At 36.3% G+C, this 26619-nt stretch overlaps 1 protein-coding gene across 2 annotated transcripts in view; it reads right to left on the bottom strand.

Moving 5' to 3' along the window:
* The window catches only part of LOC117400226 (RB1-inducible coiled-coil protein 1), a 73581-nt gene that overhangs the window by 24981 nt on the left and 21981 nt on the right, over nucleotides 1–26619 (bottom strand). For both annotated transcript variants that reach the window (XM_059022178.1, XM_033999837.3), the window contains exons 8-16: nucleotides 24809–24993; nucleotides 20174–20360; nucleotides 20012–20093; nucleotides 17619–17683; nucleotides 15881–15984; nucleotides 14203–14329; nucleotides 12084–13993; nucleotides 5835–6015; nucleotides 1737–1845 (exon numbers count right to left, since the gene is read on the bottom strand). In XM_059022178.1, the coding sequence (XP_058878161.1) occupies nucleotides 1737–1845; nucleotides 5835–6015; nucleotides 12084–13993; nucleotides 14203–14329; nucleotides 15881–15984; nucleotides 17619–17683; nucleotides 20012–20093; nucleotides 20174–20360; nucleotides 24809–24993 (2950 nt within the window). The remainder of the gene's footprint in view (nucleotides 1–1736; nucleotides 1846–5834; nucleotides 6016–12083; nucleotides 13994–14202; nucleotides 14330–15880; nucleotides 15985–17618; nucleotides 17684–20011; nucleotides 20094–20173; nucleotides 20361–24808; nucleotides 24994–26619) is intronic.

Genomic DNA, 26619 nt, shown 5'->3' with positions numbered 1-26619 from the left:
AACACCATTAAACATCTAACCAGAGTCTCTCCATTTGACTAACTATAACAGGACTATATATTCAAAGCTGTATGTAGAGATCTGAGGCAATGATTGTGTAACTCTGTGGACTGTCTACATTGTTATTAATTCAGTTATGCCAATCCCATATATCACTCCAAAGGCTTAAGTCTTTAAAATTTCAACTACATTTAGGTCACCAAGGCAACGCTTTTTAGACGACTAAATATTAATGTAATTGCCTACAGGTGTGCTGCAAAGTTTGTTTGTATAGATTTTTCATTATTTTGTTATAGAATATAATATTGTTAACATGGACCCGGGGTACATTTAGATCGCTGTTGTATATGCCTGGTTGCCTATTTATTGAGGTACAGTACATTTTATTAAGAAACATGTTTTCCAATGCTGCAACACTACCATGCTTAAAGAAGATTCATGCCAGAGACATTCTAGAAGTGGTAGATGCACCTCACAGTTTCCTAGTTTTCTACAAATTTCTAGAATATTTTGTGGGGTAGGATATATAGATAAATGAAAAAAAAACAACTAATTTTCATGTATTTTAATTCCAGGCTATAAGGCAACAAAAGGTGAAAATTTTGAAAGGGGGTGTAGACTTTCTATAGGCACTGTATATATATATATATATATATATATATATATATATATATATATATATATATATATATATATATATATATTAAATGACAGCATTGAGACACCTTTACACATCGATATAATACAAAATAAAAACATTAACGTTTTTGCTTTAAAAGCAGGGTTAACACTCCACTCCCCCGTCCCACCCTATCATGTCTTAATGCTCAGATTATTATTTTGAACAATAATAAGTATATTACATTAGACAGAGCAGTAATAAGGAGATTTTTAAAACAAGAACAAATGACCCTGCAGGCTCCAAGAATAAATTGTTTACTTTGAATACTGTGCATGTATATTATGTGTATGCAACAGCTTTACAAAACATCTTAAAATGTCTGAGTAACTCTCAATTTGCAGAATCCACTGACAGGAATTCATAAGGAAAATCCTACAGTTCATGTATAGTACTGTTTTAATTTTTTTTTTTATATCATTGTTGTTGTTTGACCAAGGCTTGTTAATTCAAAACATTGGCTTGTATAACTTTTTCCAGTATCAGTGATGTATAAATTGTTTCTCCAATGCAGCTTGTAGAAAGTGTCCAAAGTGACACTGTACAGACATGGCTCAGCGGTATGGCACACACTTTATAAATAAGTTACTTACAGTAATTATGATGTATGAGGTATACTTATTTTTTAAGAAACTTTGTGTTTTATACACATCTAAAATCTACATTTTTCAGCAGCACTAAAGTTAATGAAGGGATGTCCCACATACAAGTCCCCATAGATACAGTACATTATTTATTGTTTATTTTCATCAACTTGAAATGCAACCCCCACCCCCCAAAAAAAATTCAGCCTTACATGACAGGGGCTTAAAAACTTGACATGACCATAATATGACAGCCTTAACTGGTTACAGGTCAAGAAAGGTTAAGAAACTTAAGTGTACTTTCTTAATATAATCTGCCATTAACTTAGCACTCAAATGAGCATTAACAAACAATATTATTTCTGAACATACCCACATATCAATCACACTAACACATACATTTTTTAAAATGCAAAATAGTAGGTAACAAAAAAAAAATAAAAATAGCATAAACAGCATACTTAAAAACATACCTTTGTCCCTTTCCTGTTGCTGTGCTGCCTTTTTCAGCTTATCATTTAACTCGTTTATTATTTGTTCCTTCTTCACTTTTTCTCTTGTAAGAACAGTATTGAAATTTGTCTGCCATAAGAAAACAAAAAAAAAGTTTTCAACAAATATCAAATAAACATAGGAACTAGTATTTCTTGTTCTCAGAAGCATTTGTGATGGAGAACATGGTTCATGGGTAGAATAGAAGAGCAATGCAACGCATGCCCAACATGGGGAGAATGGGTCTGAACCTGCTAAAGTCACATTCTGGTGGCCTGTGAGAGGGATTGCTTATACTGATAATACAATTTTAAAGTTTGTTTCAAGGGATTTCCACAAAACTGAATGTTAGCCATCGAGCAACCCCTGCAATGGTCCACATGAGCTGGAATGACCCTGTCTTTAACACAAAGGCCTGCGTTGGTGAGGTTTTAAAGCTTATCAAAGCTCTTTTAGATACATTTAGGATGCATAATTAGGAACAGGCTTTCACACAGTATTCAGAAAATACTTTCCATTCACATCCTGTAGTGAAATAAAAAAATAAAAAAAACAGATGTTGCCAAATGGGAGAAGTCCATGTTTTTTTTTCAAATATGTACGAACTGCTTTGAAAATCAAATTAAGCATAAATATATTCTTCTCTGATTGCAGCTAGACTGTTGAACTGCAACACATGAGATGATTAGATACCATGAAATCAGGAGAATCTTTTCATCGGCAGTGTGGTCTTTACAATACATACACATTCCAAAGTAAAAGTTTTAAATGAAGGCTACCAACTTTAAAACGGGTAAATGCCTCAGTTTAGTTTACGACTAATTAAATATTTGAAAAATTCATAAACTATAATCAAAGTCTATCTATCTATCTATCTATCTATCTAGAGAGAGAGAGAGAGAGAGAGAGAGATAATGTTGCAATTGCTGTGGCATTCTGGTTAGTTGTTAAACAATCTAGCTTTTTTTTTTCTTCACAGACTGGCTCTAGTTTTCATACTTGCATGCCAGCACCAGTACAAAATAGCCTGTTTAAGAAATTACACGCTCCACAATGCACCTGACCGGACTAAACTTCCTGCCAAACAAATACTCAGAGATTGAGTATAGAGTGTACATTGCCTTGCTATATATAATTATCATTTTAAAATAATATATTTTTTACTCTCCATTTCAAAAAGGGGACTCTATGGGAAAACAGTAGGCTAGGTTCAAATGACAATATACAGTATAACCAACCTCCGACATGAATGCTAATAACAATAAAAAATAATAAGAATTACTGACAAGACAGATCATTTGACAACTTTGAATTGTGACAACTGTTTGTCATAAATTTTGTGTGAAAATTAATTCTATTTGACCTTTCATCTTTCTTTTGAACCTTAAATGCAGTCATTTCACAAATTTGGACTTTTGAATAACATTTCTTTCATTTTAGATACAGAAGGCCTGGATTGTTCCAAACTGAAGTTAATTTGTTTTGATCAGTAATAAAGAAACACAGTTCAAATACTCTTTGGAAGTTTGCATGTTTCAGTTTGTAAGTAACTGTGGGAAAAAGAGGGTTCAGAGGAGATTAAATCATTCCACTAACTCAGACCATTCAATCAATCTGTGCTTGAGATTCCTGCTCACGTTGTTTTTAATCGTAACCTGTAGGTCAGACCCTTAGAAAGATTAAAAGATGAAAAGATCATGAAAACTAAAGACAAATCTCAACAGAAAGCTTTACAAGATGTTTAAATATAGTGTCATTGTTCACCCCTTCCTGGCTAGCAACCAAACAGCAATATCATTAAAGCAAAATACACACTGTACAAAGACCTGTAATGCCCAAATTACTATTTTAAAGATACTGGTTTATGTCAAGGAATGAAGTAGCACAGAACGAGAGAATGACTACATTTTTCCCCAAAGATGCTGCCTTAGTGTTAACCCTTATAAAAGTTTACCACAGTAAATGTGCATGGTAAATTTTCAGTTTCCCCCAAGTTTTTTTCTATTATTCTATGCATTTGCATATATCATAGTATACTATCACTATGCCTTATCACACTTTTACTGTGGTAAACTTTTATAAGGAAATATATAAATTAACAATTACTATTTAGAGCAAAAATGTATTTCCTTAAACCAGACATCAAAATACTGTAAGTTATGAAAATATAGCACAATGCTCTTCCAGTTCCTGAAAGCAGAAAAAATTGGCATTGGCAATGTAATACAAGTTATGATCCCATTTCAATCTCAACAATTGTACTGATTTACAAAATGTGAGTTGACCCCCCCCCCCCCCCCCCCTCCCCCTCCCCAGTAACTTGCAGGAAATTAATTGCATTGGCTGTTCTGAAAAAAGGAAACTATGTGTATGTTAAGAATAGTACATACACCAAACTGTTGGCCAGAACTAGCAAATGTGCAATTTAGATTATTTTCTGTTGTTTGCTTAATGAATTGTATTCACGATGTAACACTATAGTTAAACTGTCTGATTCAAACATGCAATTGTAATAACCCTAATATACCTCTGAGTGAGAAACAGTGAAGGAGGATGGTAAACATTAGTTTAAATGTCTCCAATTAAAATGCCATAAGAAAAATATGAAGGAGTGCAGAGGCATGTGGACTTTTGTACAACCATTTCAACTTTAGTAACACATAAACACTCCCACATGAATCATTATGAACCATCTGTATGACCTCCTACTGAGGTAACAAACCTCACAAGGGACAGACTGGGAGACAAACAGCCAATTTCCACAGAACCTTTGCTTACTATCTAGCTGACTTATTTTCATTCCAGTACTTGCTGAATGTGTTACAAAAGAAAGCAAAAAAAAAAAAAAGTATATGACTAACACGCATATCCTCTGCCATAGCTATAAATAAAAATAAAAAACTGAGCTATGAGAATCATGAAAAAAAAAAAGCCATTGTGACCTACATCCACAGTATGTACATGTGAAAACAAGTTGCATAAAAACATATGTATGTTAGGACAGAGAAACTCATCCACATTCTGTGAACACCCTTTAAATTTTCATACAATTAATGTGATATACAGGTTTACTTAAGAGTAAGTTGCAGAGTTTCGAAAATTATAGTGTTACACATCCACACGTGTTGCAACAACTGTTTAAATAACATACCTGTCACTTATTTTTACTGTTAACATCCCGACAACTTTTTACACTTATAACTTTCAAAACTCTTTTAAAAATGTCTGCTTTATTGCACGGATAGTGCAAGGATTATTGCTCACATTGTCAAACAGGTAACACAGCAACAACGATCCACGATGTGGTACGGAACAGAAAAGCCAGAGCACTTTTTTTTTTTTTTTTGGTAAATCACTCTTCCTGCAGTCATTTAGAGGACAGATCTCAAACCCCAGTGTACTAGAGCAGACATTTTGAAAAGAGCTTTGAAATAGACTTTAAAGTTATAAGTGTAAAACGTTGTCAGGATGTTAACAATGACCAGAAAAATTACAGGTATATTATTTAAACATTTGTAGCAAAACGTGGGTACGTATAACACTATTATTCTCTATTATTCGTTTACCTTGAGTGGGTGCTAATTGCACTTCACTATAATGGTGTCTAATTTAAAAAAAGTCACAAAATTATCTCCAAATGATTTTTAAACTAGCATGATTTTTTAAATACTTAAATGTATAAGTGGTACTCTGGCTATAGGAATCCCAAATTGCAGCTAAACATGCGTCAGTACTTTATTAACAAAAGTTAATGTAAATGGTCAAATAAGTGAGGAAAGCATGTCATCAAGATCCATATTCACAGTATCCAAAACGACAATCATAAAAGCCCTGAAACACACCCCAAAGCCGCAAGTGCAAAAAGTGTAAATGAAAAGAAATGACAGGCATGCCATTTAAACAGCTGCCACAACTCGTGGTTGTATCAAAGTGTTACCTCAAAGTGTTTGGTTGTCATCTACTACCAAAAATAAAACCATGGAGTGACTGACAGCTTTTAGGATTCACATTAAGGGTAGATTGGTGAGAAAGTGACATCAGATGTTAAAACAGCAATCTCTTATATTCATTTATTTTACCTGCTGCTCTGCTATCAATGATGTTTTAAGGTTCTGCATTTCTTCGTTCTTTGTTTTTTCAAGCCGTTCAAGTTGTCCCAGTAAAGATGCCCTTTCTTCATGTAACTTTTCCTGAAGATCTGCATTAATACTTAGTGGTTTCCCAGCAAGTGCCTCAGTATGACTAGATGACAAAACCTCTCTATATAACAAAAACAAAAACACAACAGCACATACATAAATAAGCAAAATAATATTATAATTGTTGAGAAATCACAGTGAGTTAAGGAAGACTTAATAAAGCTGGAAAAAAGACAAAATGAAAAATGTTATAAACACGCAGGTGATTTGCACAAACCAAGCATAAGGAGCGTACATATTTTTGTTTAACTTTTATACCCATTAAAGATGTTCAGGTATTGGCTTTGTGTCATTCCAAGAGAAAATTGATAGTGTGAAGTAGTGTTGATACGACAAATGATAGTTCAATGATATTATTGTAACAAAGTATCACAATACAGATTTATTTTTTATAAAATTGCATTTTTTGGTTATCATGATGATCACCTGTACCACCATATTATCTAATACTGTACACAATTAAAGAAAGACAATAACGGGCAGCAGTGTGGAGTAATGGTTAGGGCTCTGGACTCTTGACCGGAGGGTCGTGGGTTTCAATCCCAGGTGAAGGACACTGCTGCTGTACCCTTGAGCAAGGTACTTTACCTAGATTGCTCCAGTAAAAACGGTAAACTGTATAAATGGGTAATTGTATGTAAAAAATAATGTGTAAAAATAATGTATTTGTATGTAAAAAATAATGTGATATCTTGTAACAACTGTAAGTCGCCCTGGATAAGGGCGTCTGCTAAGAAATAAAATAATAATAATAATAATAATAATGAACGAGCATTTGGATGAAACCTCAAACGACCCACTGACAATAAGCCATACTACTAACAAATATATCTCCATCTCTGTACTTGTAGCTTGAGTCCAGTTGTTTGTAATCTGTCTAATATAGTACCTATCCCACTGCATTTCATGCTGATATACAAGTCTGTGCCAGACCAACAGGGTTCAAGCAAACCCATTTGATATGCTACCACTTTTTCCAACCTCCCAGCCCACTAAAGTGTGAAATACCTATAATAAATAAATAAATAAATAAATAAATAAATAACTAACAATCACCTGCATCATATGTTGTATTTTTTATTTTGTAATACACCACTGAGTAAATCAAGTGTTTAGCCTACTTAAAAAAAATATTAATAGACAAAATAAGTGCATTTCTGGACTGTTATTATTATTATTTATTTCTTAGCAGACGTCCTTATCCAGGGCGACTTACAACTGTTACAAGATATTACATTATTTTTACATACAATTACCCATTTATACAGTTCGGTTTTTTATTGGAGCAATCTAGGTAAAGTACCTTGCTCAAGGGTACAGCAGCAGTGTCCCCCACCTGGGATTGAACCCACGACCCTCCGGTCAAGAGTCCAGAGCCCTAACCACTACTCCACACTGCTGTTTTACAACAGTGAATACTGACGTATAAGTGCACTTAATAAGAAACAGCACCTGGTTACAGGGAATACTTTATGTGGCAGCATTAGGATACACCAGTAGTAGGCTGGCCAAGTCCAGGATTAAGTGCTCAGCAAACGGCTTGGGTTGGATTTAAGCTATGCTGATTGGCTGGAACACGTTTTATAAGCATAACCTCTATAAGAGTAGCTAAAAGTTAGGCAGTATTTATTTTTTGTTATAAATAACAGGAGTTTTGTTTTTGTATTACCTCTTATAATTATATTTTGTTTTAAAATTGTGGTCAATAAAGCATGGCATTACCTCTGACAAGTGTGTTCATTTTCAGTACAAATTTTACTCTGATAAGTGTAGTTACCGGGATACTTTGTGGATGATAATCGTGATACAAAAAGTCCCAGAACACTAGTGTTAAGGAGTCAGAAGTTCTACAGGAGATCGACTTTGTAATTTCTGGAAATTTCTCAAAAACAAATTATAGGAAAAATCTTTTGTAGCAAAAGGTTTGCTTTTGTAGATGAGGGAAAAAAAAGTTTTGTAGCGGAGGGTTTTCAGATGATTGGCCAATATCATTTGGTATGCTATGGAATCCATTTTACCATATATTGGAACTAAATTTCCTGTGCCATTAGAGGAAAAACAGCCCCACAGAAGGACATTACCACCTCCATACTTGACAGTAGGTATTAGGGGTGGGAATTTCGAATAATTAGGTATTCGAGTATTCTATTACAAAAAATGTCAAATATTAGAATATTCGGCCTCTAATTAGAATGACAGGTCTATTAGAAGCAATCAATCTGTTATGCAATACGTAAGGTATTGAAATAGGAAAATAAAAAGTAGAAAATCAAAATTCACACTACAACTTTAATAAAAAAAAAACTACATATATTTAAAAACTGTAAACTGCATTTTGATCTTGTTTAACAACTGCTATAAAACATAGGCTACATACATAACTTAAACAGACACTAACCTGCGCATGTTGATTCCAGAAGATAAAAAAAAAACATAAATAAAATCGTGCTGATTTTGGAAAAGAACAACAAACTTTACAGAAGCTTTGTATTGTGCATGTACGCATTCAAAAATGCATATTTAAAAAGATCAGCATATCAACGTGTTCAGGGCAAAGACGATTGCGCAATCTGTTTACGGTAAGTCCCGCAGCTGAAAAACTCTCTCTGCTGGTTCAGATGTAGCTGGGATACACAGATAGGTCTTTGCTAAACATGCTAGTGTTCTGTAGTGATTTTCATTCACTCCCCACCATGCAAGTGGGTCTTGATAAGGCAGAATACATGCGTCAAGTGCGTATTTTTCAAGTTCTGTTTGCAACAAGGTGGTTTCCGTGTAGTATTCCTCACCAAACAGTGTAGCCATAGCGGTATGCTTGTCAGAGTGAGTTTTTTTAACAGACGGACCAGCTGCTTCCATAGATGTGCGTTCCCCTCCCGCAATGTCATCAGTGCTATCCGTATCTGGCAGATTTGAAAGCAGTTCATCCACTTTCTTTCTTACAAAAATTCTAACTGCATCATCAGTAAACTTAAAGTGTTTGTGTCGAGGGTCCAAAAATGATGCGATGAGTGCTACTTTATGTGCCGTTTCTGTACCTGATGGTGCCAAGTGCCGCCTTAAAGATTCGGACACAGTGGTTTTAAACTGTGACACTTTATCTGATTCATCGGGTGCCAATATCAGATGCTTTGATAGCAGGGTGCACCATTGAAATTGTCACCTCTGACTCACCACACAGAGCAGTTGTGGCACATTTCAAGGAGCGTAAAACTGGCAGTAGCTCTTGGATAACTTGCCAGCTTTTATCCGTTAGGTCCAGCGTTCGTGTTTCTGTTAGTTTCGTGTAAGCCCTGCTACAAGTACCCATCTCTGCTCTTGAAGGCGCTCAAACATGTTGTGGATTGAATTCCACCGTGTACGACAATATTGCAAAAGGCAGATGCTCAGGCAGATTTTGCTGCTGCTGTTTCAACTTTAAAGCTTGAGTTGCAATGGTGCTGTGGTGAAAATGGGATACAAGTCGGTTCGCAGCACCAACTACATGACTTATGCTAGCTGTAGAGTATGTGCAAAGCACAAATTTGATTCCCACTCAAGAAATGCATTGTTTGCTAAAACAATGCTGGCATTGTCATGGATGCAAGCAGTGATTTTCCCATTTATAGTCCATGCTTCAGCAGCAGTCTTCAGCATGCCTTTCTGGTATTGTGCGAGTTTGCAAAACAACACTTTCCATTTTCCAGTCCACAATAAAATGACAAGTGATAGTCACATAAGATTCTGTAGTCCACGAATCAGTAGTTATAGCAACCTTTTCTGCTTTTGCCAGCTTACTGTTAGCAGCAGCAGCACACTCCGCATTTAGTTTCTCCAGTCGAGCCATGATTGTTTTTCTTGCTAGAACTGTATACTCCGGTTCAACAAATCCCATAAACTCTCGAAACCCTTCTCCTTAAACAAAACTGATAGGTAGCATATCCTTTGCAATAATTTTTGCAATTAATTTTGATTTTTGTTCAGCATCACATCGACGACGAGTCGTCATAGCGAAAGACGCAATGCTCGTTTCATTTTTTCCACTATCTGCTTGCAAAGTAGGTGGATGCTTAAGTTTTAGATGATTAGGCATCAAACTTGTTGATTTGTGATAGGCAATATTGATTCTGCAGAGCTTGCACTGTACATTACTCTCGTTTATTTTCTCAAAGTAATTCCACGCTGTACTTTTCTGCGAGGACGTCATCGTGCCCTTTGCTGCTTACAGTACTAGCCAATAGCAGACTGAGGAAATGAAATCTGCCAGTCTGCCTGTCAATCATCATTGTGTTGGTAATTATTTGTGGATTCAATTTCACCGATTCCTCATTTAAAAAAAATAAATCGCGCAAGTTTTTTTTTTTTTTTTTTTTTAAATTACCGAGTAATCAAATGTTTATTTAAGTATTCGAATAATAATTTTATTTTGGATATTCGAATACTTGGTCTCACCCCTAGCAGGTATGGTGTTCTTTTCTTTGTATGCCTCACCAGACTTTCTCCATATGTAACGACTATCAGCATGACCAAATAGCTCGATTTTTGTTTCATCACTCCACAAAAGCCTTGACCAGAACTCATATCCATCATTCAAATGCCATTTTCCAAACTTTAAGCAACTGTCTTTGTGATGTTTTCCTAAGAGTGACTTTTTCCTTGGTCTGCAACCATGCAATACTCTACCTATGGTTGAAATGAAAACCCCAGTCCCACTTCCAGCCAATTCACTTTGAATATCTTTAGCAGTCAATCTCGGACTGTTATTGACCTTCCTCACTATTCTTCTACTTGTTCTGATGAAAGAACCTTTCTTCCATACCAAGGGAGCGTTGTGACAGTACCATGAATCTTGTATTTCTTGATAATAGAAACAGTAGTTGAAATTTGAATACTCAAATGCTTTGAAATCTTCTTGTATCCTTCTCCAGCTTTATGACAATAAATAATTTTCTGCCTAAGATCTTCAGATAGCTCTTTACTTTTTCCCATATTGACTTATGGTAATGACAGCAATTATCCTATGTCTAACCCTTTTATACTCTCTAAGAATGTTCACCTACAATCCAGCATTTTCTAGAATTAGGTTCTGCATTACCATATTGAAATGTTTAGCACCGTGTACACAATACTATCATAGCATCAAAGGGTATGATACTTTTGAATTAGCATTTTTGGTGTTTTGCAAAATAAATGCTGAAATAAATAACTAGACATCTATTTCTTGTAACGTGTTTTCCTCATCCACAAAAGCAAAACTTTTACTACAAAAGATTTTGACAAAAATTAATTGTTTGAGACATTTCTAGAAATGATAAATTTGGGGTATGTAAACTTTTCACTACAACTGTGTGTGTGTGTGTGTGTGTGTGTGTGTGTGTGTGTGTGTGTGTGTGTGTGTATTGTGTGTGGCAGAGTAGGGGGAGGGGAAGAGGAGATGTAGTCCAGGAGGGTGCTGCAGGACTACATTCCCCAGAATGCCACAGGGTTACCAGGAGTCACAGGGGAATCACCTGGCTCCATGTTAATGTGAAGCACCTGAGGCTGATTAAGCCCTGGATAAAATCAGGGGAACCGTCCAGTGTGCTAGTAAGGAATTGTTAAAAGTTTAGTTAGTACTCCAATGGGAGTTAAGTTTTTGTTTGGTTTAATTTTATTTGTTTTATTCTGTGTGAATAAAAGTGCACGTATGTGCTTAAAAATGGCGTTCTGTGTCTGGATCTGCTGTGTTAACCTTTTGCGGTCCTATGTCGGACCAGGTCTGACATTACAATTTTTCCTTTCCGGTCCGAACAGACGATTAAATGGACCGCAAAGTGTTAAGGTGAAAAAGAGCGAATCAGAGAGAGGCTTCGTTTCCTCCTTATCATACTGCTAGTTATTAACATTATTCTCAATTTACCTGCTCAACAGTTACTGCACAATAAACTCCACTGATAATTGAACTTAAAGATTTATAAGAGCAAGAATACACTTCAAAGAGGGTGCTTCCCAGCACTCCAAATCCTGTTCAAACCAATTTAGGTAGCAGAGCATTGAAACTGTAACTCATGCAGTCCTGGATTCCAAATGGGACACATGAACATGACTATTAGGTTGTCAATAGTGTATGCTTTCTGGCTAATTAATTGTAAGTTCCTGAGTTAACTTTACCTTTCTGTAAAGCCTTTTTCTTTCAACTGATTCTCAAGCTGTTTGACCTTTTCTAACAGCTTTTCTTCAATAGCCTCCTTCTGGTGTTCAAAGTCTTTAAAGGCATCTGCCAGGGCAGCTTTGACGGCGTCCTCCTTTTCCTTGTTAAAAATCTGCATAACAGTCTGTTTCTCCTGCTGTAGATTGCTTGATAGAAGTTTTTTATCTTCCTGAAGACCACATATAACAGTATTAAAATGTTGTCGCTGCTCCTGAAAAGCTCTTTCCTTTTCTTCTTTTTCTTTCTCTTGTGCTTTAATCTGATTATCACAGTCATTCTGAAGCTGCCTAATTTGTTCTTTAAGGCCCCTTTCAACATCCAGAGCTTTTTTCTGTAAAGATGTTAGCTCAGAGTGGAGAAGAGTGGTTTCTTCTTCATGACTGCCAACTAACTCAGAGATACAATGATCTTTATCAATTCTCATTAGAGCTCTCAGCTCCACAAGTCCAACTTCATACTCATCATTCATAGACTGAAGTTGATGTTTTAGATCATTAATCTCTTTTCTCAAAGCCTCAGTTTCCTTTTCAACCTCGAACCTCACAGTCTCCTGCTGCTGAGATCTGGTTTCCTCCAAAAGCATTCTTAATTCTTCCACCTCTGTTTCCTTCAGGGCTATTTCAACCTCTAACTTACACCTCATATCAGATAGCTCAGAAACTTTGACTTCAAGTTCCTTCAGACGATTTCCATAAGCTTGAACTTCTGATGCATGGAGTTCCTGCATTTGATCAAGCTTTTCTTGGTTTTCTTTTACTACTTTTTCTTGGTATTCATTCAGTTCTTTGGCATGCCTGATCTGCAGCCTTTCCTCCAGTTCCTTTAAGTGACACTTTTCAACGTTCTCAAATTCAAGCTTTAGTTTTTGCTTGTTATCTTCAATCTCAAGATATACTTTTTCTAAATCTCCTTTCAGTGACTCTCTAGATTGCAATAGCTCTTGTATTTCACTATTTTGACCTAGCATTTTTTGCTCCAAGTCAAGCAGTTTTTGATCTTTCCTATTTTCTGATTCTACAAACATGTCTTTTTCATTTTTTAACAAAGAAATTTCATTTTCTTTATTTTTGATGCCCTCTTCCAGCTCTATCAACACCTTTTTGAATTCCTCCAGGTTTTTCTGGTTCAAGTCAGATTCTTCCCTCAATCTTTGTGTTTCATCTTCATAATCCCTTTGAAGGATTTGTAGTTCATGTTGATACATTTCTTTTAAGTTCTCATCATGGGAATACTTAATATTATCAATTATGTTTCTTACTTCTCCCCATACAGATTTGAAAGCAAAGCTAAAATCTCTCTGCTCCTTTTGAACCAATCCTCTAAAATTACAAAGATCCTCCTTGATGCTCTTTAAACTGCCCTGTGATTCCTCAGCAGCTGACCTGTATTTTTCAATGCACACTTTCAACATTGCAACTTTGGTGTTCTCCTTTTCCAAAGTGGTTGTATCTTGGATGCGCCTGTTGTCGATTGCATTAATGACAGAGGAATAAAGAGATTCTACCATCATCTCAGGGCTTTGTGGATCACTGATTACGTTAGGAGAAGTCAAGTTTTCCTCAATGACAAACTCATTAACCGCAGACATGAAGTCTGACTCGGGGCTTTCTGTTAAGGAGTCCAAGTCTAGAGATCCTTGTTTTAAAAGTGTATCCATGTTTGGATGGCCAATGGTCTCAAAGTCAAATGTATGGGCATCAATGCTATCTGGAGATAAATCTTCTAATGGGCCATGGACACTCAGAGGTTGACATATGGGATCCTGAAGGCTGAGTGAGGGTGGAGTTTTGGAAGAGGTAGATGTGGCTCCTGTTGTGCTTCCTGGCCTTTGTACTGTAGTGGATTTTGGAGTAGGCTGACTACTGGATGCCTGTAGGAAAAATAAAATAACTATTATCGAAAAAAAAGTCATTAAATTGTAACAAGACTAATAACATTCCAATTTATCAAATCAGATAGAAATCTCTCTCTCTCTCTCTCTCTCTCTCTCTAAATGTTTTTTTTTTTTTTGCTTTTCATTCAATAAAGCTAAAAAAAAAAATGTGTGTAGCTTTCAACAACAACAATTATGCCAGGTACCTTTTGCTCACTCAGTAGGTCTGTTATGGTTTGTGACATTTCATCCACACTCTGAGCAGCTTTTACCAGTTGGTGAAGGACCTGTACGTGCTGGTGTAAAGGCTCAAAGCCACACAGTGTTGGAACCCTGAAAAGTTAGACAATGATTAAAACAAAACGGCAGAGTAAAATACATAAATGTTTGAATTTATTAATTATTTGTAATTGTTGTATTTTTACCCAAAAGATAAGTATGACCAAACTTCATCACTTAAAATAACTAGCGATATCCATCTATGAAAATGTGTTTATGTAGTTGTTCATGCTGGATTTGACTTTAAACTAAAATATATAATTTAGGGCACATTGGGGCTGATGTAAGGCTAGGCATAGTGCAAACAATTGCGGCTGCAAAATCCAAATTGCCTAGCGGCCAGGCAATTATTTTTCTCTGCGGCCTATGTAAGCTTATGAGCAATGAAAATTCCCCAACACACACAAATAATGAGCTGCAATCATGATAACGAGGGTCGCCTGTGCATCTTGCTATTTAGCGGCTGCACTTACAGCCCAGAGGTGAGGTGAGGTGATCTCGGAGTACAGAGCAGTAGGCACTGTATGAGATTTGTGGAGCACGGAAATCAAACCACACAAAAATACGTCAGATGAAGGGCAGCAAAGTCCTCTTGGCACATGGAAAAGAAAATAAAAGTTTTCTGAGAAGGAGCTGAGAGTCCTTATGGCTGAGGTCACTCCACATGAAACTGAGTTATTTGGAAAAGCCTCAGCCAACACCAGTTATGCTACCACAGAGGCCATATGGTTCTCTATAGTGGAGAAAGTCAATGCTGTCAGTGTTACCAGGAGGACAGTCAATCAAGTGATGAAAAGATGAAATTCAGCTGTTCGGTCTAGGATGACCTGCGGAGCGAGACGATACCGCCTTAACACTGCATCCTCCGACATCCCAAACAAAGTGACCCTGGGTTTGAATATGCAGGGCCTTCTCTCTTGCCCCTCTCCTCTGAAGGTTTTCCTGCCTGCCCTCAACAAGAGCCAAGCGTCACCGCATTAGGTGTACCACAACAGCCATACTGAGGCCAATGACAGGTCTCTGAAGGTGTGTGGTTTTATGCAGCTCTTAATTACTCACTTTTGGAGGGTCAGCAATTGCCCAAGTGCAAGGTAAAATCCTTACATCTCATTATAATGTTTGCGCCCGCTTAGTATTCCAGATCCCTGCTCAATTCCATTTCTCTTTTCTTCATCTGAATACATTTCAATATAACTTAAATGGATTAATGACAGCAAAGTGCTAATTTGATAGCGGGTGCAGAACGCCAGGTGAAAGCATTCTTTACACAAGCCTCATTTTTAGTGACCGCTAGAGTTCCACTTTACGGACCTTAAACACCCATACTATGGCCAAAATCTGCGTTTTGCAACCGCAAATCAATTTGCACGTATCCTTACATCAGCCCCATTGTGTAGTATTTAATGTTATGGACAAACATAAAATAATTTGGTTTTAAAGGATTTTAGTTTTTAGTTAATTAAAGAGTGATAAGGTGTATATTTAAGTATACCATAATTTATAGGGGAATCTCAAATGAATTGTCCTAAATGCGTTTTTTTTTTATTTTTTATAAAATCAGTCAGATTGACCAAAGTAAACAAATCAAATGCATTTTCTTTATACCTGAGAAAAGACTGAACTTCTGGAGGACAGCAAGACTGCAAAAACTGCAGATCACCCAAAGATATTTCAGGAAGCTCAAAGTCAAACTTGCGAGGCTTACGTGTCTGTATAAAGGTAAAATAAATATGTTAGTAAAAACAAACAACAAAAAAACAGGCATATACTATATGTAACACATGTATCTCCAACTGCATTATTTAACAGCTGCCGGAGATAATGCACCTGCCAGGATAATAAAACATTTCATAAAATGACAATTAACCACTTCAACATCATGACGTACGCACGTATGTCAAATGAAAACCCACTTACAGTACCATGCCGTACCTGTGTATGTCAAGTTTCCCATTCTATTCTATGATCGGTTTCTCAGTCTAGCGTTTCAGGTTTCATTCTCTAAAGCAGTGCTAGTACTGTGGAATGTGCAGTGAAAGTTAGGGGAGGGTCAGGTGACATCTGTATCCAATTGCGTGTCATGTAGCAATTCCAGTCTACCTGTGGGCATTTAGAAGGCTGAGATATATTGCAGGAAGCCATTCAGCTTTTACAAGTATATATATGGTGTTTTAAATTATTATTTTTGATTTATTATTAGTTTTACTTGTTTAGTTATAGTTTATATAGTTTTTAGCGAAAGCTAAACATGGCAACGTACGAGGTTTTCTATAATAAGCAACGGGAGTGAAGTTGGTTCGGAGGATTTCGATACCAGCGACAGTGATGCCAACTTATCACTCAGCGATTCTGATGAAGAGGATGTGGAGCCAAAAACAGTACAAACTGTACAAACAGAAGAGTATGCAGCTACTTTACAGGTAAGCCAGCTGCAAACGGGAAGTTGTTTGGTTTGAAATGGCAGTATTGTGACGAAATACTATCAAAACACAGCACAGGTACAGGCAATGCGGCAGCCAGATCAATTACAATGCCTGCGCAAAGTAGCTGTGTACATGCATTTGTGACTATCCCTCCAACACATGCGAAGCAGACACCGTAAAAAAGGTACAGGGTCTGCTACGAAAATGAAAACAAAAGAAGACAAGAAAAATGTGCAGTGGTTGAGAAGGCAACCCTGGGTTTTGTTGTATTGAACATTTTAATAAATGGCACAGAGCAAGTCGATAATGGCACACGTTTTGATGTTTGATTTTTATTTGATAATTACTGTTTACTGATTATTATTGTTATTATCATTATTAGCAGTGTTTTTGTTTTCATTGTTAAAAAAAAACTAAAAAAAAAATGTTTTTATCTCTATATTGATTATGGGTATGTAGTACACAGCAGCATAAAGGGTTAATGAAAAACACAGTTTAAGTCATTTATTTGTGTTTTATTCATATGTTAACATTTTATAGTAATTACAGGTTTGAAAACATTATTATTATTATTTTCAAAATCTGGTATCTGGGAAGGGGTTTCATTTTAACATCTGGAGTTGAACCGGTTAAGCAATTCAATATTTATATTATATGGTTACCTTCTGTTACCCACACTCAACCCATTTAAAAACAACCGTATTTCATAGTACCGACTTGGTAATTCATGGTTGTAATCCGAACTGTGAATTACGACGACAGTGGAATGTGCAGCCAATGTGTCATTTTTATTAGATTAATCATAAAACTATAAAACAACGGAAGATGACAAGACCACTCAAGCTTCACTTGTATAGTCTATAAAAGTCAGAACCTATGACTCACTATATATATATATTTGCTTAAACAAGCTCACTTACGCAAAATGAAGTGGGAGGCCAAGAATCAAGTCCTCTAAACAAGCGATTTCTGAGAAAAGATTTTCCTGGGAAACAAAAATAAGAATAAATGTGTGTATACATTAGATAGAGAGATAGATAGATAGATAGATAGATAGATAGATAGATAGATAGACAGACAGACAGACAGACACAGACACAGACACCCCCCATCCACTCAATATATTGTGGGTGTTGGGGTCCAATATAAATCCGCTATATATCGAGGGCCGCCATGTAGCGAGAGACCCATAGAAAAACAAATAGGCTAATAACAAATACTGTACAACCACTCCCTCGTTTTATCGGGGGCATCAGGTTCCAATATAAATTATCTACGCAACCCGCTTTTTCTCATTTTTCGTATAAAAAGCAGCACACCATTTTAATTTGTACTGGGGAGGGTAACTGCTTCTCATCAACTTAAGTCTCCAATTCATTTCATGAATCTTCCTCTCCTTTCTCAAATGCACAAACCCGCTGCATTTAAATAATCAATTCTCAAAACAGGAGGCTTGTTGCTAGGGAGCTCACGTCACTGCCCTGTGGCTTCTGCTAGTGCATTGCTGCCACATGTGAACAACTCGTTGGCTAAAATAAAAAAAAACGCTTCAGCAAGCAGATATTTAATTTGCTTTGTGTTATTGTGCAATGCGTGTCTATATGTTAACAGTACGATATTAATGGTTTGTTTTTAATTGTTTTGTATATTTTTGTTTGTGATGTGCAGTACGAAATAAAACGAACAGTAATTCTAAGTGAATTTGCCTATATATATATATATTGCAGCTAAGGCCTGCACAGTTAAGACTGTAAAAATGGGGAGCCAACTCCAGGTCCGCGATTTATCCGTATCCGCAGTATAGCAAGTGGCGATATATATATATTTGTGGGTTTTCGAGCATGAATTGCTCATTTCAGGTCCTGCCACAAGATCTCAAATGGGATTTAGGTCTGGACTTTGACTAGGTCATTCCAATACTTTTTTGTTCTTCAACCATTCTGATGTAGACTTGCTTGTGTGTTTCGGATCATTGTCTTGCTGCATGACCCAGCTGCGCTTCAGCTTCAGTTCACGGACGGATGGCCTGAAATTCTCCTGTAGAATTCTCTGATACAGAGCAGAATTCACGGTTCCTTCAATGATGGGAAGGCGTCCAGGTCCTGATGCAGCAAAGCATCCCCAAACCATGACACTGCCACCACCATGCTTGACCGTTGGTATGAGGTTCTTACGGTGGAATGCAGTGTTTGGTTTTCGCTAGACATAACAGGGCCCATGTCGGCCAAAAAGTTCAACTTTTGACTCATCTGTACATAGAACATTGTTCCAGAACTCTTGAGGATCATCCAGGTGCTTTTTGGCAAACTTGAGACGAGCATTCATGTTCTTCTTAGTGAGCAATGGTTTCTGCCTTGCTACTCTGCCATGAATCCCATTTTTGCCCAGTATCTTTCTGATGGTGGAGTCATGAACACTGACCTTAGCCGAGGCGAGAGAGGCCTGCAGATCCCTGGATGTTATTCTAGGGTTTTTTGTGACTTCCTGGACGATTTTACGCCTTGCTCTTGGAGAGATTTTGACAGGACGGCCACTCCTGGGAAGATTCACTACTGTCCCAAACTTTCTCCATTTGGACAATATGGCTCTGACTGTGGTTCGGTGGAGCCCCAGAGCCTTAGAAATGGCTTTGTAACCCTTTCCAGGCTGATAGGCATCAACAGGTTTTTTTCCGGAGGTCTTCAGGAATTTCTTTTGTTCGTGGCATGATGTGCCTCTAGAACCTGTGTGCTGACAACTTCACTCTGATGGTAAGGGCCAAAGTTAGTCAGATTTATATTGGGCAGGGCTGGCCCAAATCAGGCCTGGTTGTTAACCAAAGTACTCAAACAGCTGACCCTAATTATCCCTTTAATTGGGTTGAGTTAACTAGGAGGGGCAATAACTTTTCACAACTGAAGATTGGATGTTTGATTACCTTGCACACTAAACAAATGAAAGAAGCACCAAACTTTGGTGTCATTTTTTTCTCTCAGACTCCCTCTATATACTACTACAACCCACAAAAAAATATGACCAAATACAATGTGAAAAAAGTGCAAAAATGCTGAAAATCAGACAGGGGGCAAATACTTTTTCACGGCACTGTGTGTGTGTGTATATATATATATATATATATATATATATATATATATATATATATATATATATATATATATACACATATACACATACACACACACACACACACACACACACACACACACACATACATAAAGAATCTGCACCAGAAGGAGAAAAATAAAACATTATGTAAGTGGTTAATATTTATAACAAAATATGCCTGTTTCAGGAATGGAAATACTGTACTTACTGAACAACTTCCCAAATGAATCTCTTTTAGCTTTTTCTGCTTCATAGAGCTGCTTTCCATCCTTTACTAGAGCATTGGCCCACTGCAAAAAAAAAAAAGTAAATAAAACACATAACACACAACTTTTATTAGAGACAGAATGTAAAGCATCAAACTGCATACTTCTCTGTAGTGTTTTATAAAAATCTTCCGCCTCACAACCTCCACAACAGCCAAGCAATACATCTGAGGAACAGTGCCAAGAGCCTCAACCACCCGAACTCTCTCCAACAGCTCAGTTAAAAGACGAAGCAAGGCCTGCAGTTTCTCCCCATCCTGATCTGCATGAAGCATCACATAACAACACCACCTGTAAAAATGCACATTAAAATCTGGTTACATTTCTTTCTTTCATAGCATTAAAACCTAGGAGTAATTGATGACAACTTTGTGGGGTGCTGAAGAAATTCTGTTTTTGTACTCATCCCTAAATCCATTACAGGGTGCTTCACTAAGTATCCAAAACACTTTATAAAAGATAGAGAAAACAGGATTAAAAAATAAATACAGCAGTGTCACGGATAGCTTGTGTGGTGACGTCACAGATCAGGAAATGCAGAGACACAGTCTGGTGAATGAAGCGCTGATGTGCAGATTTATTAAACAAAACAAAACACAAAAATAAACGGCACGATGGCCAAAAGAACAGACAAACAAAACAGTGAACACAAACCCCAAAACAAGTATCGTGCTGGTGCTTTCAGCGCGAGTAGCAATTGTTTTTACTTTTAGATTTTAGATTTCTCCCGTCTCTCCCGTTCTATCCTCACCGAACCCAAGTAAGAAATCTGTAACTCTTTAAATACAGCTGTGTCGGGACTCAATTGCTAATCATTCAAGCTGGCCCCGGCACAGCCTTCATGTGAACTAATTGTGACTTCCCCGTGCGCACATACCAACATACATTTTAACTCACCCATGCTACATAACCCAAACTATACAAAAATAAACAAAATATACCCAGGGGCAGGGGTTACTCCATTAATGTTCAGGGGGTAATGAGATCATTATTTAAATGAGAATACCTGCAGTACTACTCCTTACTGTACATAATATAATTATATGTACATGCTTAGTAAGGCAACATAATTTCGAACAGAATGGTTTGCCCTGTAGTAGGATTTGAATGAATACTAGATAGATTCCAGACTAAGATCTGATTGAAAAAATAAATAAATAAAAAGAAAGAAAGAAAGGTCAATTTTATGAGAAATACAATATACATTTTGATCCCCCCACCCTGGATGGGTGGCAAACAGACATCATATATTTATACTACAGCAATATCTTATTCAAACCAAACAGGGAGCAGTAGTATAACTATTGAATACCCAGTTTTTTTCACAATATATTGCCAGAAACATTAGAAGCTGCAGTACATAACATAGACATAACTTGACAAAAATCATGCATCTTCAAAAAGCAATTCACAGACAATGAAATTCAATAAGAACCTGAGCTTACGGACCATACAAAAAAAAAGAAGTCGTTTTACATTTTAGAAGTCCAGAGGTTTGCCAATAATGATTCACCCTCACATAGTACTTTTGTCATGCATGATTTTCTTCAAGGCAATGAAAACAACATTTTCTGAATTTATTCCTAGTGTGCTGGAGTACTTTCCAAAACATTTGCATCTACAGTGGGTTCCATTGAAAACCTGCACCGCACCACAGCAAATCTGCAATACCTCGAGGCATGGCACAAAATACCAGTTACCATGCGGTGCAGCTTGAAGTGTAAAACCAATACTTTCTTTTTCCAGCCTGGTGCGCCAGAGAGCTTTTAGGAATGAATGGGCTGTTTTACCACCTGTCCTCAGCAAGAAGATTTTTTCTGTTGGGTACTTTATTAACAGACGTATGCTACTGTATTTTTTAAATGAATCTGTTGATCGACAATGAGACTACGAAAGCAAAAAATCTATATTAAAAAAAAAACATTCCGCTGCCAGTATTAAAAGCTATTTTAATTGAAATGTATTAATGCTTATCAATAAAAGTGAAATCCATAAATGGTTGTATTTTCTCCACTGAAACACCTTATTTTTAATTATATCAAAACAATAATCTACTTCATGAAACAAAATGCAGGTGCACTTTTGAACATGACGAATGGTACTCTGAATTAAATGTCTTTATTTTTCAAATAGTAAATAAAACTAGATTTTATAATTAAGCAACTTTTCCTATCTGCAAGAAATGGAACACATGTATTCAAGCAGTCTGTAAGAAATCAGTCAAGCATGATGTTTTTTTCATCAATCCAGGAATTGTCAAACACCCCCCTTCTCTCCCCTCTCAACATGACATCACACATTAAGTTAATCCATTTTGTAAATCTAAAGGGTAAAGATGTTAAAATTGGAAAATCCATTGAACTCTTAGAATTTAGATAAGTAAAATATGTCATTTTAAACGATCTGATTTATGTTCCAGTCACTGTTGACTGTTTTAAGTAAATGGGTTACAGGAAGAAAATCGAAAACCATGGGACAACATAAAATAATTACAGAACTAGTAAAAGCCCAAAAGCTCCCACCTTATTAGTCATACCCTAACCTCATAATACAATCTTCTGGAATACACCTAAACTGATGTAACAATTATATTCCAGAAGTAAAACCACAAAGGTTTTACTAAGGATCTGAAAAGCCTGTTTAATGTGAGACTTTTTACTGTGGTCAATTACCAGTGAAGTAACAACATGTTTCGCTCCAATGCCTATTCAAAGTTAACTTGATTATTAATCTATAGGTATGAATACAAAAAAAATAAATAAAAAAGCATCCCATTATTCAAGGGGAAAGTCATAATAGATTGAGTGATTTGTAAACAAGAAGTAAAATGGAGATGTGAAAAACATCTATATATTAAAGGTAAAAGGCTTTGTTATATGTTAGTGGACTCATATTTGATGTATCTGTTGCTATTTAGACATACAATCAATCTATATCTATCTATCTATCTATCTATCTATTAGTACTGGTAAGGAATTACATTTAGGCAGAAAACTAAATCAAGTAGTATACAAATTAAATTATTCTAAAAAGATAATTGATGGTTGAAAATCTAGTAGAAATTTGGACTAAAACCATTTCCCTGATTGCCTAAGCAACCAAATATATATATATGCATTGTTAGTTATTATAGTTAATGTTTGTTTTTTTTTGTTTTTTATATTGCAAACATTTTAAATGGCACACAATTCAGGGGTGAGATGGGAAGTAAATGGTAACATGATAAAAATTTACAATGCAGACTATTTTGTATTATTTACAATAACTGTAGAACAAAAAACAAATACCAGTGTTTCCAAAGAGATTCCTAAATAGTGTCTTTAATTATGTGCATCCAAAGACATGCAATTAAGTTTTAAGAATTAAGCCTACTGTTGTAAACAATAATATATTAAATAAACAGATAAAAAAAAAAGAAATGTGTTAAATCAGATTATTCTGCTTTTTATTGCAACTACGAGCGGTCAAAGTAAAGTAAAGTGTACGGTCTTTAGCTGAAACCTCCCGACAGAAGGGGTACAGTTTCAAATAGCCAATCTTGTGGAGAACGTGAGGCTACAGGAGGAGTGGGGGAATTCTATAGTCTTCTTGTCAAGTAGCCTAAACTTGTGCTACTACGACTGATAATAAAACAGTAATGTGTGAATTATTATTAATCCGGTCATCATTAGTTTCCCGATCAATGTATTTAAAATATGTGTAAAAGGCAAAATAAATAAAATCTCTGTGAACCCTTTATCATTAAACTGTTATTGTTACATTGAATTTCTATCTGAGCGAAACTGATGCATTTTAATATTGTATTACATTTATATTCCATTGCAGCTAAAATATAGGTGTATTATGTATCATAAACTATTAATGTTACAAAATTGGTCACAAACCAAATAAAAGGTGTTTTCGATTTGTAAAAAGTAACAATTTTCTTTTGCTTTAACAAAATGTAACAGGGGGTGGCAACTATGCCCAAACTAAACCACCAACGCTACGCCGTGTAACAGTCCAACTCTGCCAACTCTTACAGTTTTCCCATTTTGTCCTATTAGTTACAGGATAAACAACAACAAGTGTTGAATTGGTAAAAATAATTCACTGTTTTGCATGCCACAAGGCACGAGAAACTGGGGATTATTTTCTTACCGACTCGAAATGCAAAAACTTAGTTTAAATCTGTAACAGCGGTCTTCAAGAAATAGTGGGGTAGGTGAAATTGCTTCATATTACCTGGCACAGACTGGGGTGGGGGTGGTTTCAGTTTCAATGTTACTTTTTTGTACATATTTTTGTATTTTTAGAAGTGCTAATTAATGCAAAGACGCCGTTTGCATAACAGCAAAGTGTTATTGTGCAGGCAGGTTTAGCCAAACAGATTGTTGTTCAAATTTAAAATTCGAGCTGTTATCAAATCGTACAGTACAGTATAAAAAATACTTTTAACTCAATGTAAGCTTTGCGCTTTTGGTATTCACGAGATTTCGTTTGTGGCATCCTTTGGCGAAACACTGTGTTTCAGTAGTAATCTGTAACAAACCAGTTTCTAGTCAGATAACACCCTCTAGTGGTTAACAAACCGGCATAGTGCATTGATTTCGGTTTTACTGTAGAGTACCGCACCATCTTTTGACATTTAGCTGGCTTTGGCCACCACTGTATCTCAAGAGCTCTTAAATGACTGATCGTTATTGGATTGTCCTAAAATACGTTTTACATGATACAGTGTAAACAGACAAACAACTTACTTTAGTCTAACTTGCAGATTGTTTGCAAGCTCCTGTTTGGCAGTGGTGCACTTCTGTTTAATATCCAATAGTTTCCTGTGATTGGTTAACATGATCATCAGCTGGTTTGCATGGCTCAGACACAAGTCAGGTAGAACAGAAGTGTCCTTCAGATTTTCAGCTCTCTTCTGATTGGCTAAAAATCCCTTTGAACAAAAAAAAAAAGTTAACAAAAATTAAATGATAGTAATATGAAATACAATGATGAAAGGCTGTATAATAACATGGCCTGTTCCAGGAAGCAACTTTGATGTTGATTTAGCAATAATAAAAACAAAAACAGCCCAAGAGAAATCCAACACCTGTAAAGCAAAGCAGTCACTAGAGATTAGGGTATTTATGAAGAGAACTACAGTACACTTCTAAGAACAATGTAGCCATGTAATTTGGTTTCATTCAATCAATATGTAATCAATATGTAATTCCCAGGATAGAATAGTCCATCAGGTAAGACGGCTGAATAATGTCTATCAATGTCTAAGTGACCACAACAGGAAAGCTGAGAAATCTATAAACAGGCTTGTTTGAGCTGAATTAAATCAATATTTACTGTCATCAATGATATTCCCAAAGAAGTACATGAATTTTAGTCATAACCAGATGCTCCAATTTACATGGACCTTCAACACTAGAAGCCCCGCGGCAGTCATTTTGTTTTAAAATGTAATTGTCTCCTGTCGTGCAACATATATGGGGCTGTGTGTTCGTGTACCTTTCTGTCCGTATGTATTAAATATTCTCACAAAGCATGAAACGCTGGAGTGCAGAAATAAAGGAGTATATTACATTTTACCTAAAAGCCCCGGAAGCAGTCACATTGACGGCCACACAGAAGACAATTGTATTTTGATTATACAGAACGGTATTCTACTTTATTATTTTTATTTACCAGTCTGCAATGTGTTCAGCTGTAATCAGATTAGTCTCTATTCTCTGCCTGAGTGAATGACTGACAGTCTATTGTTTTTCAATCAGCCTTTTGAAGGCTGGTGCCTGCTTGCCAACTGCGCTGCTTTGGTCAGTCAATTAGCATCGGGACTAGTGAAAATAAATACCATGGAGACCATGGAGTTTTACAACGCAACAAAATATGGAGTTGATGTTTTGGATCAGATGGCACGGAAGTATTCTGTGAAAGCTGGCTGCCGACGGTGGTTTGTTCAGGTGTTTTACAATGTATTGGACCTAGCAGCCATCAACTGGGTACTTTACAAAGAATGCATGGAGAAGAATTTACCAAGGAGAGAATATATTTCACAGTTAGCACAGCAACTTCGCAAGAAGCATTTGGAATAGAGGGAGGCTGCCAAGCGTGTACCCACTGCTGAAGCTGGCAACCCAGCTGAGAGCCGCAAGAGACGCCAATACCAGGTTGGCAAGTGCAATAAAAATAAAACTTCGGACAGCGGTGCCCTGTGCAGAAAGGCAGCGTGGAGAAGCGCATTATCTGTGCTGATTGTGAAAAGACATAGACTCAAGGTAAAGGAATACCCTTTTGTCGAAAAAAAGAAAAAGAAAATACATTAGACTTTTTTTGTGCTGTGCGCTTCTGTAAAATGTTTTTTTCCAAGTTAATTTATCATGTTGTTCAGTTGCTTTGGCTCCTCTTATAATAAATCAATTGCTGTTGAAAAATGTATTGCTATTGTTTCAGTTTTATAGATATGTATGTTGTAAACCGGTGTCTGTTCAGATGTTTATTTATTTACATTTTCTTGTTTTGATTTGTAAAATAAGTGTGTGTGTGTGTGTATATACACTTTTGTTGCCTT

This window comes from Acipenser ruthenus, chromosome 4, assembly GCF_902713425.1.
Source record: "Acipenser ruthenus chromosome 4, fAciRut3.2 maternal haplotype, whole genome shotgun sequence".
NCBI classification, from domain to species: Eukaryota; Metazoa; Chordata; class Actinopteri; order Acipenseriformes; family Acipenseridae; genus Acipenser; species Acipenser ruthenus.
This window is presented reverse-complemented; position numbering and strand designations above follow the sequence as displayed.